The sequence below is a fragment of the Microcaecilia unicolor genome, chromosome 8, assembly GCF_901765095.1.
Source record: "Microcaecilia unicolor chromosome 8, aMicUni1.1, whole genome shotgun sequence".
In the NCBI taxonomy this organism is placed as follows: Eukaryota; Metazoa; Chordata; class Amphibia; order Gymnophiona; family Siphonopidae; genus Microcaecilia; species Microcaecilia unicolor.
Genome location: NC_044038.1, coordinates 27,275,963 through 27,289,170, shown reverse-complemented (window position 1 = coordinate 27,289,170; position 13,208 = coordinate 27,275,963). Strand labels below are relative to the sequence as shown.

The following is a 13,208-nucleotide window of genomic DNA, read 5'->3' as shown; positions in this document are numbered from 1 at the left end:
CAATCTGATATTAAACAAACATAATCTTTGCAAAGGATCATTGTTACAGACGGTGCCGATCCTTGCTTCCATGCAGCCGCCAGGACCAGTCTAGCAGCTGTAAAGAGCTGAGTCACTAAACTCAATGCACTTTTGACTAGTGTTGCAGAGTTATTCCCCCTTCTGGCTAGTGCAGAATGAGCAAAGGGTGATGATGTCTGAATCTACAGATATATTGTAGGCTGGGTTATCCCAGTGTAATGGTGTTCTGCTTGCATTGTGTCATGTGCAGAAGAAGTGAGCTGACATACCAAATCAATCAGAGCAGGAGAGAAAGCAGAAGAACCCAAATGACAGGAGACTGGATAGCCCCTTCAAGCTGCCATGTTTTGTCACATGGTGCATTTTCCTTCCCTGTGCACCAGTGGCCTAGCCTCGGGAGGCCTCAGGGGCCTGGGCCCCCTCAGTTTCAGCTCAGGACCCCTCTGCTTTCCTGTCTGGCAGGGATTCCAAGCCCCACCAGCCAAAGACCTCTTCTGCCTAAGTTGTCCTGCAGACCTGAACTGAGTATGCACGAGAGAGCCAGCAGCATTAGCAGTGAAGCGCACCTGCTGATTAAGTGCTGCTATAGATGCGACTCAAGCAGGAGAGGTCTTCGGCTGGCGGAGCTTGGCAACCCCACCAGCTCAGGTATTTATATTTTGAGGAGCTGAGGGTGGAGACAGGGAGGGAGGAGAGATAATTGCACGCCCACCTACCTTGGGCTAAGACCGATCCAAAATTGGCCATCTGGCTACGCCACTGCTGTGAATGTTTCTTTCTGATCAGGTCACTTGTTACCTTATCACGTGCATCAGGACTAGGGCCCTGTGGTAAGTAATTTCATTTCTCATGTCCAGACTGTCCAGAAGTCACAGCTCCTTCTTCTGAAGACATTCTGAAGTTGGCTGAAGCAAATTCTTTTTGGTCTGTCGAAGAGTTGCAGTGCCTTGGCGCTGAGACGTTTACCAAAACAGTGGAACTGCTTGGAACTGTGAGACGTTTCAACAGGTCCCAGCTTCATGCCCTGAAAGAAAAGGCCATACAGGTACAGATTTTAATATTTAAGGAGGGAAATGAACCATGTACCTTTCATACTGTTAAAGGTCAGCATGGAATCAGTAGGCACTGGTCCTAATGTCTTGTGGTTGGTTTCTAGCTATTATACAAGTGGACAAATTCCTGGAGGAAAAGTCCATAATCTGCTTTTCAAATAGACATGGGGAAAGCCACTACTTATCCTTGGGATCGATAGCATGGAATCTGATACTCTTTAGGATTCCGGCATCTTGCTACTCTTTGAGATTCTGCTAGGTACTTGTGACCTGGTTTGGCCACTTTTGAAAGCAGGATACTGGGCTAGATGGACCATCGGTCTGAAGCAGGATAGCTACTCTTATGTTCTTATGGAACGCAAGCAATGGGCTCACATTGTAAACCGCTGCATGACGTGAGTGTCATCATTTCCTGACTGCGTAGGTTTGGAAAACAGCCCGCTGGGCTGTGGAACGTGGTTCTCCTGAGGAAGATAGGATTGAAATGCAGTCTCACATAGAGAACCAAGAACTGCAGTGATTATTTGAAGGCGGACGCGCTGATGGTGCCCTCAGCAGCCAGGCCCTTACCCCATTGATGCTCACGTCATGCAGCGGTTTACAATTTGAAAACTTTTACCATGAAGGTTTCCTGCTGGTTTAAGTAACCCTTGCATTTGACTTTGGCCGAAATGCCATAACATTTGGTATAAGGTTACGGACACTGTGCTGGATATTTAAACGGACAGTAAACGGGGAAATTCCATAGCTCCTTCTCTTAGAACAGGGGTTAGTTGAGAAGAGGGCATTGTCCCTTTAAGAAATGTATAAATGTATGGCAATTTGATAATAGTAACAATATGGAGCATGCATGTGTGTGAGTGATTTGAAACGGGTGTTGGGATCTCTTGGAATACTGGGGTTACTTTGGGTTATATGTATTGTACTGTTCATATCTATGGATTAAAGAAACTAAAGAGATTTACAGTGGTGGAAATAAGTATTTGATCCCTTGCTGATTTTGTAAGTTTGCCCACTGACAAAGACATGAGCAGCCCATAATTGAAGGGTAGGTTATTGGTAACAGTGAGAGATAGCACATCACAAATTAAATCCGGAAAATCACATTGTGGAAAGTATATGAATTTATTTGCATTCTGCAGAGGGAAATAAGTATTTAATCCCTCTGGCAAACAAGACCTAATACTTGGTGGCAAAACCCTTGTTGGCAAGCACAGCGGTCAGACGTCTTCTGTAGTTGATGATGAGGTTTGCACACATGTCAGGAGGAATTTTGGTCCACTCCTCTTTGCAGATCATCTCTAAATCATTAAGAGTTCTGGGCTGTCGCTTGGCAACTCGCAGCTTCAGCTCCCTCCATAAGTTTCAATGGGATTAAGGTCTGGTGACTGGCTAGGCCACTCCATGACCCTAATGTGCTTCTTCCTGAGCCACTCCTTTGTTGCCTTGGCTGTATGTTTTGGGTCATTGTCGTGCTGGAAGACCCAGCCACGACCCATTTTTAAGGCCCTGGCGGAGGGAAGGAGGTTGTCACTCAGAATTGTACGGTACATGGCCCCATCCATTCTCCCATTGATGCGGTGAAGTAGTCCTGTGCCCTTAGCAGAGAAACACCCCCAAAACATAACATTTCCACCTCCATGCTTGACAGTGGGGACGGTGTTCTTTGGGTCATAGGCAGCATTTCTCTTCCTCCAAACACGGCGAGTTGAGTTCATGCCAAAGAGCTCAATTTTTGTCTCATCTGACCACAGCACCTTCTCCCAATCACTCTCGGCATCATCCAGGTGTTCACTGGCAAACTTCAGACGGGCCGTCACATGTGCCTTCCGGAGCAGGGGGACCTTGCGGGCACTGCAGGATTGCAATCCGTTATGTCGTAATGTGTTACCAATGGTTTTCGTGGTGACAGTGGTCCCAGCTGCCTTGAGATCATTGACAAGTTCCCCCCTTGTAGTTGTAGGCTGATTTCTAACCTTCCTCATGATCAAGGATACCCCACGAGGTGAGATTTTGCGTGGAGCCCCAGATCTTTGTCGATTGACAGTCATTTTGTACTTCTTCCATTTTCTTACTATGGCACCAACAGTTGTCTCCTTCTCGCCCAGCGTCTTACTGATGGTTTTGTAGCCCATTCCAGCCTTGTGCAGGTGTATGATCTTGTCCCTGACATCCTTAGACAGCTCCTTGCTCTTGGCCATTTTGTAGAGGTTAGAGTCTGACTGATTCACTGAGTCTGTGGACAGGTGTCTTTCATACAGGTGACCATTGCCGACAGCTGTCTGTCATGCAGGTAACGAGTTGATTTGGAGCATCTACCTGGTCTGTAGGGGCCAGATCTCTTACTGGTTGGTGGGGGATCAAATACTTATTTCCCTCTGCAGAATGCAAATAAATTCATATACTTTCCACAATGTGATTTTCCGGATTTAATTTGTGATGTGCTATCTCTCACTGTTACCAATAACCTACCCTTCAATTATGGGCTGCTCATGTCTTTGTCAGTGGGCAAACTTACAAAATCAGCAAGGGATCAAATACTTATTTCCACCACTGTATATCATGGAGTATTTGATTAAAGAACAGTGAGTACAGGGGGGGGGGGGGGGGTAGCTTTTCTAAAATTACCCTGAAAATACACTTAAATTTATGTTCATTCACCCTGTATGGGAGGAATGCTATAGCACAGGCACTAACAATATGTGTAAAGTTTTAGAATATTAGCCAGACCTCGAGGTGGGCCAGAGCCCAAGGTAGAGGGCACATTTTGGTCACTGCCCCGCTGCCCCACTCCACCGCCCACTGCCACTGCAAATACCTTGGCTGGTGGGGTACCCAACCCCCCGCCAGCTGAAGATTTTGTCCAGCCCTGGTCTCCAGCACCGCCGCATTGCCTGCCCTGCTCTCTCTTTTGTAATATATATATATATATATATATATATATATATATATATATATATATATATATATATATATATATAGAGGAATAAATAAACTGGCAAATGTGTGCATGCCAATAAACAGGTGTCATTGTGTGCATGTGTACTTTCTCTGAAGCAATTATCAAAGGGATATTATGTGCATATTTTCCTCTGAAAACTGGTGTAATGGTTGTAAAATTACCCTCTATGTGGCACCTGTAGATGCTTAAATACTTGGTGCATGGTTACGCATCTGTTGTACATCATGTTGAGATGTCTGACCCATGGACAGCAAAATACCTTCTTGGGTTGGGGGAGGGGTGCCAAAACAAGCCAACCTCTGCCCCTGCCCCCTAAGATCCCATTGTTGATGCCATGTTGGCCAAAACGTTGGTTGGACCATGGCCAGAGTGGCCCATGCCATTCTGCTGTCGATTGAGAGACCTATTGAAAATTTGTTTGGTGTGTCTAATCTAAGGCTATAAAAAGAAGAGAGAGAGAAAAAAACTTTCCATAAAATCAGCAGCAAGGAAAAAAAAGAAAAAAAGTGGAAATCACTAAAACACACAAGTTCCCAAGACAACCAGTAGTAACTATTAGAGTTAGATCCATCAATTCTGTATACAGGTAAAACCCGACACGGGCTATGTTTCAGCATGTAGGCCTTCATCAGTGGTCCTCGTAGAAGAACAAGATATAAATGAATCAGTGTTATCAATACATCCATATACTCAGCATCAGTGTACAGAATTTGATAATGTATTGATAACACTGCTTCATTTATGTCTTGTTCTTCTATGAGGACCACTGACGAAGGCCTGCCTGCTGAAACACGGCCTGTGTTGGGTTCTACCTGTATGTAGAATTGCTGGACATACCTCTAATAGTTACAATTTGAGAATAAACAACTTTGGACATTTCTACTAGTTGTCTTGGGAACTTGCGTGTTTTTGGTGATCTAAGGCTATACCTTTAAGCCATTCACTTCTTTAAGGTGACTAAGCTTAACATCTCCTTGAAGTTAAAGATTTAATTTGTGTTTTTAAAAAATTTGCAAGACATTTCCACCTACTCAGGAAAGTGTTCTTCATTACCTACAGGTTTGGGGTTCCTTGTCCGCCTGGAAAAGACACCACATTGTTTCCCTTGGGCGTGTTACCATTGCCCTAAATGAGTCTGAAATTGAAGAACTGGATTTAAGTTCTACAGACACGGTCGCTGCCCTCAGTCAACAAACAGAATGGACATATGTCCAGGTAACCATGACCTGTGATGTTTCTAAGGTTCAGAAATAGCTGGACTTGGTTGAGGTAGCAGTTTTATACTACCATACCAGGATAAAATTCAGAGTACTCCGCCCTTTATGCTTTACCTATTCATAATTCTGAAATTGTGCCTTTTTTGCAGGCCAAAGCTATTCTTCACAGTTTTCTAGAAGATTCTGCTCAGTCTGTTGGCGATCTGAAGAGCTATGATTTGGTGGGGTTAGGGGCCATTCTCTGTGCTATGGACCCTAAACAGATCTCTAAGATCAAAACTACGGAATTCAGGTACAAAAGATCATTTGGAACCACAATTTAAATGTATTAATACAAAAATTGAATAATGTTTATATTTGATGTGGTTTTTTTTCCTCCATAGGCCTCATACATTTTCAAACAACCTGTTTCTCTCTGGGTGTTTTTCTTTTATCATTTAAGGCCCAGTATGACCTTGACCAGGTCCCAGTGTAAGTGGGGGTTGATCACTGTCCTTCGCTTTAAAAGAACTTAACTCCAGTTCACCATGGAATGACCATCATAGTAGAGCAGCTGCAATACAGCTGATTTGGAGTTTTGTCTTCTTGGAAGAAGCCTTTAACCCTAAATGACTCAAAACTGATTAAGTTAAAACACACTATGGAGCATATTTACTAGTTGAGTTCACTGATAATGTGCTGTAATGTGTGTTAATGAGCACCAGCAACTAACACAGGTATTGTGTTAACAGATATCGTGGTGTCTTAATGCACATTGTTAATAGCTAACACAAAATAGGACAGGACTACGCCTTACTGTTAACGCAATAGATTACAACCACATTTTAACAGTTTACAGGGCAGATGACTTGGTACAGCTAATGCCAGGGCCGCCGAGGTGGGGGTGGGGCAACATTACCCGGGCCTGGCCTCCAAGGGAGGTCTGGTGCCAGTGTCTGTCTTTCTCTTGTTCCTGTGTGTCGGGACTCGGGTGATTAGGGTTACCATATTTTGTCCTCTCAAAAAGTGGACACATGTCCCGCCCCTGCCCCACCCCACCCCTTTCACATCCTCGCCCCGCCCCTGTCACATATTCCCCTCCCCCCGGGTCACATATTTCCCTCCCCTGCCCCCCCGTCACCTCCCCTCCCCTTACTATCTACTGCCATGGTGGTCTAGTGACCTCTTCGGGGCAGGAAAGAGCCCCCTCTTTCCTGCCCAGAGCTCAGTCCTTGCCCTGCATCCTGTTGCTGTGACGATCTCGGGATTCAAAATGGCCACCGAGAGTTGAAGTCTCACGAGGCCGCTTCAACTCTCGGCGGCCATTTTGAATCCCGAGACCATCACAGCAACAGGATGCAGGGCAAGGGCAGCGCTCCGGGCAGGAAAGAGGGGGCTCTTTCCTGCCCCGAAGAGGTCACTAGACCAGCAGGGCAGTAGACAGTAAGTAAGGGAAGGGGAGGCTAGGATAGGCCTGCCACCCGCCCATTTGTCCAGAAATCCGGACAAACGGGCGGACTGGCAAAACCCATCTGGACGCCCGGACATGTCCTCAAAAAGAGGACATGTCCGGGTAAATCCGGACATATGGTGACCCTACGGGTGATTGCGTTAACATGATAACCTGGGTACCGGCACACAGGAGCAGGACAGTAATAGACCGAGGGAGGAGCAGACACAGGAAGGTAAGGGGGGCAGGGGGTGGCGGCTGCCCGAGTAGGGAGGGAGTGGGGGTGGCCCTGCCCCAAGCCCGGATCTGTCTCTCGGTGGCCCTGGTTAACGCCACCTCAAAAAGTGTAGCTAACTGTATTATTTTGTCCGCAGTGCTGTTAATGCACAGCAAAGACATTTCCTCTGGGTTATGTGAAGGGAAACTGCTAGGAACATCCCGAACAGATAACACAGAGGTTTTCCAGTTACTGTGTGTTAATTTTGGCAATTCTGGGAGAACTACAGCAAACCTAGAGACAGCCGCAGTGGAAAACTGGTCAAATTGTATTTGTCATGTCTCAGGTATGGGAAAATTCACTTTCAAATGTAGATAGACCTTGATTTTGAATTTGTATAGGGCTCCTTTCAGAACATTTGTGACTGTTCAGGTAATCCCGGTCTCTACCATAAGCTTATGCATGTTACTTTTTCAGTAGCATTTGCTACAGATTAATTAAAATACCTTAAAACTATTTTCAAGCGTCAAATTGGGATCTGACAGTGAAGTGGACACATTGTTTTACAGTTCTGCTGCTGCAAGGATCGGGTCACTTCCCTGTCCCGCTCCTGTTCTTCAGGCCTTTCGAAGAAAAGTAGAAACCGTGTTTGGAAAATCTAAAATGTGGCCTCATTCTGTTTTACAGGAAGTAGGGGTTATTGCAGGTAAGCGTCAGTGGTGTCCATCAGCTTTATGCAATGTTTGAAATAATTGTACCAACATTTTAAACATTTATCTAAAGTCAATGTTGTACATGAGCTCCTGAGACTAAGTTGGCTCCTATGACAGATGTAAGGGCAGGATCAAAAGAAGGAAATATACCCACCTTGAGGGTATATGGCAAAACCTCACCCACAAAGCCAGTTGAACAGGAAAGCTAGTGAAGACAAAATTGACAGTTAAAAGCAAAAATGAGTGGAGGAGTGGCCTAGTGGTTAGGGTGGTGGACTTTGGTCCTGAGGAACTGAGTTCAATTCCCGCTTCAGGCACAGGCAGCTCCTTGTGACTCTGGACAAGTCACTTAACCCTCCATTGCCCCATGTAAGCCACATTGAGCCTGCCATGAGTGGGAAAGCGCAGGGTACAAATGTAACAAAAATAAAATAGATACTATTGGAGATTCTACATGGAATGTTGCTACTATTGGAGATTCTACATGAAATGTTGGTGGAATGTTGCTACTATTGGAGATTCTACATGGAATGTTTCTACTATTGGAGATTCTAGGTGGAATGTTGCTACTATTGGAGATTCTACATGGAATGTTGCTATTCCACTAGCAACATTCCATGTAGAAGGCTGCGCAGGCTTCTGTTTCTGTGAGTCTAATGTCCTGCACGTACGTGCAGGACGTCAGACTCACAGAAGCAGAAGCCTGCGCGGCCACATTGGTGATCTGCAAGGGCCGACTTCTACATGGAATGTTGCTAGTGGAATAGTGTTCGAAATGCGGTCTCGCATCGAGGAACCAGGAACAAAAGAGAGAAGGTGTGAAGAGTTAGAAGGTGCTTAAAGTCTGGAAACAGTATGTAAATTCCAGGAAGCCCTTGACACACTGCACTGATTCACTCTGCTGAACTAAAACTACTCCAAGAAGAGTGCTGGAGAGACTTTGTTGTGAACACTGTGCTCCTGCTTGATGTGATTTAGAAGATTTTTATGATTTATAAGGACTATAATTTGAACCTTTAAGGACAATATCTAAGACACAAGTGGAAACAACAATTGGGGAGCATGTACACAGATTGTGGATATATAGAAATGTGCCCACACAAGGTTTATGTGAATGGGTGGTGAAGTGAAGGGTGTGACTGGGCAAATTCCGGAACTTACACAGCATAAGTGGTTTTATGTGATATATGTATTGTAATAAAATAAATTAAATATTTTAAAGGAAGAACGTTTTTTGTGATATTGCTAGTGGAATAGCAACATTCCATGTAGAACCTCAAATGGAGGAGTGGCCTAGTGGTTAGGGTGGTGGACTTTGGTCCTGGAACTGAGGAACTGAGTTCAATTCCCACTTCAGGCACAGGCAGCTCCTTGTGACTCTGGGCAACTCACTTAACCCTCCATTGCCCCATGTAAGCCGCATTGAGCCTGCCATGAGTGGGAAAGCGCAGGGTACAAATGTAACAAAAATAAAATAAATACTATTGGAGATTCTACATGGAATGTTGCTATGATTGGAGATTCTGCATGGAATGTTGCTATTCCACTAGCAACATTCCATGTAGAAGGCTGCGCAGGCTTCTGCGAGTCTGACGTCCTGCACGTACGTGCAGGACGTCAGACTCGCAGAAGCCTGCGCGGCCATATAGTAGCAACAGTGGAGGAGTGGTGGTTAGGGTGGTGGACTTTGGTCCTGAGGAACTGAGTTCGATTCCCACTTCAGGCACAGGCAGCTCCTTGTGACTCTGGGCAAGTCACTTAACCCTCCATTGCCCCATGTAAGCCGCATTGAGCCTGCCATGAGTGGGAAAGCGCAGGGTACAAATGTAACAAAAAAAAAAAGGTGAAGTGTACCTATGCAATATAGAAACCCTTTCTGAATTCACTGGCCTAATCACCCATGGAGGAGAAGAAACATCCTCTTTCTTTTTCCTCTTCTCTTTCTATTATCTGTCCTGCTTGGATATATTTGTTTATTCTTATTATACATTAAAAAAAAGCATATGAAGTGGAATAAGTTGCTACACTGTGCCTCAGTTTGACTTTTACCTATGTTGTTTTACAGTGTTCTTGAATTAACAATGTGAATATTTTCTTTCACTTCAATAAGAAACAATTCAAGGTTAAATGAACCGTCAGCAGGAACTGGATTGGTGGAGCAGTGGCCGTGGAGGTCTTCTGCTCCCTGGGCTGGGTAAAGCTGAGGATGTTGCAGAGGCAGCATTTACAGCCCCTGGGGGGGGGGGGGGGGGGGGGGGAGGGAAAGTCATAGTCATTGTGCAAGGATGATACCTATTGGCCAGATTTAGGGCCCATGATTGCTGGATTCTAGAGAGCACCCTGCTGTGCAGCTGAACACTATTGCATGAATAGGTAAGGTGAGTTGGGAGCAGATACCAATCAGGAGAAAACAAAAATTCCCAGATAATTGCAAATGAAGGCTTTGACTATGCTGTAGCCCAATAGAGGTCGGGTCCAACTGAACAAGAAGCCCAAAGTAGTAGGGAAGAACTGTCATAGTAACATAGTAGATGACGGCAGAAAAAGACCTGCACGGTCCATCCAGTCTGCCCAACAAGATAACTCATATTTGCTGCTTTTTGTGTATACCCTACTTTGATTTGTACCTGTGCTCTTCAGGGCACAGACCGTATAAGTCTGCCCAGCACTATCCCCGCCTCCCAACCACCGGCTCTGGCACAGACCATATAAGTCTGCCCAGCACTATCCTCACCTCCCAACCACCAGCCCTGCCTCCCAACCACCGGCTCTGGCACAGACCGTATAAGTCTGCCCAGCACTATCCCCGCCTCCCAACCACCAGCCCCTCCTCCCAACCACCGGCTCTGGCACAGACCGTATAAGTCTGCCCAGCACTATCCTCACCTCCCAACCACCAGCCCTGCCTCCCAACCACCGGCTCTGGCACAGACCGTACAAGTTTGTCCAGCACTATCCCTGCCTCCCAACCACCAGTCCCGCTGCCCACCACTGGCTCTGGCACAGAGTGTACAAGTCTGTCCAGCACTATCCCTGCCTCCCAACCACCAGCCCCGCCTCCCGATCTTGACTAAGCTCCTGAGGATTCATTCCTTCGGCACAGGATTCCTTTATGCTTATCCCACGCATGTTTGAATTCCGTTATCGTTTTCATTTCCACCACCTCCCGCGGGAGGGCATTCCAAGCATCCACTACTCTCTCTGTGAAAAAATCAAACATCAAAAGGAAAAAACAAAACAAAACTGTGAACAGAAGATGCTAATTTCTCACATAAGTTTATCTTTTGGATCTAATCGATGAACATGTTTGACATCCATTGATTTTTATCTTGTATGTTTTATAACGTTGCCTTTAAAGACTACTATACCTCACCAACCCAATCAGTTATGAAAGCCCACCCTCTATAACTACCCTAATCACTCCCTCCTTCTTCTATCCTCCCTTACTTAAACTATGCACAATTCTACTGTATTTGATATCCTGGTATGACAATATTGCCACATTGAGCCTGCAAATAGGTGGGAAAATGTGGGATACAAATGCAATAAATAAATATATGTATGTATGTATTTATTTAATTAATCAATTTATAACCTGCCTAGGTACTTGTGACCTGGATTGGCCACTGTTGGAAGCAGGATACTGGGCTAGATGGACCATTGGTCTGATCCAGTATGGCTACTCTTATGTTCTTATGTAATAAAATTCATGTTCAAAGTGGTTACCAAATCAAACATTCATAAGAACACAAAACAAAGGACAGCAAACATGCAGACAACACAATAGCACAACATATAAAACATGGACTAAAACCCCATCAAGTTAAAATACAGATAAGTCAGGGAGTAAGTGACCTGCTTGTGTTAAATGCTGCCCTGCAGATCTATTAGTGATGGGGTCAGATATCTGAATTTAGCTCTCCAAACGGTGGATGATGACCTGTGACACTATTAAACACCAAAACAAACCAGTGTTTCAGGGTCACTTTTGCTGAATAGCTGCCCTTTGAACAATAATAATAATTACATATAAAGAGAGAGATGGGTAGATATGAAATCCAGCTCATGGATTTTCTACAACAGTGTTTCTCAACCTATAAGTAGATGGTATGTCAGGAATGTTATTTGCTGTGCCTGCTGCAGGGTGCAGGAGATACAGCTGTTCCACACACCTCCCACCAATTCCTTTTGCCTGACAACCTCCAACTACAATTCCTGTCTGGAAGCCCCTGTCACTTCTCAAGCTTCTCCCCCTACCCTGGGAGCCTCTGCTGCAGTGCCGTTCCAAGGGTACGGACCATGGTCCTGGAAGAGAGCCAGAGGGCAAGATCAGGAGCCTGGTTTCTCTGTGGATCAGCCAAGATTATCAGGGGATTGAAGAGATGAGACCATGTAACCCTGATGTTCAGGGAACTTTACTGGCTACTGATTGGGCTCCAAATTCTTTTTAAGTTGCTTGCTTGCCTTAGTTCTTAGACTTAAGCTAGGTCAGGGTCCTGTGTATCTTTGTAAGAAGGTCTCTAATTATGTCCTTTGACGTTTGTTATGTTCTCAGACTGCCAAATTGTTGACTATACCATCTGTATCTGATATTCATGTATATGGCTTTAGGGCAAAACGTTTTTCAGTACTGGCTGCTAAGATGTGGAATGGATGTCCTTCTGAATTGTGATCTGAAAGGATTATTTGTGTTTTAGGAAGACATTGCAGATTCATCTATTTGATACTGTCTTTTGATGAAGAGTGCAGGATTTTACTGTTTGTTTTCCAGATTTAGAAGGATAGATACATTGGTGGATTATTGTTTTTATTTTGTATTTTATCTGTGTTAATTTGGTTTATGTTATGCTTTTTTAATATTATGTTTATACTAGTAAGAAAGGCCCGTTTCTGAGGCAATGAAACGGGCGCTAGCAAGGCGCTTTCCTTACTATCCCCATCCCCTTGTTGCTGGACTTACCCTCCGTGTTGATCGCGGCGGATCAGCTGTTCGGACGGCACTCCGTGGGGGGGGGGTGGAGGATCTGCGTAGGTCGCTGTTTTTCTGTGTGCGTGGGGGGGGGGGGATGAAGCGTTGGAGGGCGGTGGAACTGGGGTTTCGTTGAGTGTCTTAGCCCCGCCCCGAACGTCATCACGTTGTGACGCGTGGGCGGGGCAAGCACTCATGGTGGAAAACTGATCTGGACCATGACAACTTAACTTGGAATGCTGGGTAAGTTTGCCTCATAGAACGTTGGCGGTGCATTTTATAGAGAGAGATAGCTGTATACTGCATTGTAGAATTAACAGTGTTTAAGAGCAATCCAGTCTCTTTAACATTTTTGTAAATGATATTGCAGAAGGGCTGTCAGGTTTCCTTCTTTGCAGATGATACCAAGATCTGTGGATAGCAAGGTGGGATTTTGTAGCAATGATTTAATGATTTAAAAAAAGCAGAGTCGTGTATTTGGGCTGCAAAACCCCCAGGGAGTAATACAGTATGGGACGAAGTACTTCTGTGCATGAAAGAAGAGCTGGACCTGGGGATCATTGATGATTTTAAGGTAGATAATCAGCTAGAAAAGGCAACAGTAATGCCAGAAGAATGCTTGGATGCA

At 45.0% G+C, this 13,208-nt stretch overlaps 1 protein-coding gene across 1 annotated transcript in view; it reads left to right on the top strand.

Annotated features, from left to right (window-relative positions):
* Nucleotides 1–13,208, top strand: part of OTOA (otoancorin) — a 95,284-nt gene that overhangs the window by 64,076 nt on the left and 18,000 nt on the right. The window contains 4 exon segments of the mRNA XM_030212064.1: nt 879–1,066; nt 5,095–5,250; nt 5,402–5,544; nt 7,468–7,604. Coding sequence (XP_030067924.1) covers nt 879–1,066; nt 5,095–5,250; nt 5,402–5,544; nt 7,468–7,604 — 624 coding nt within the window.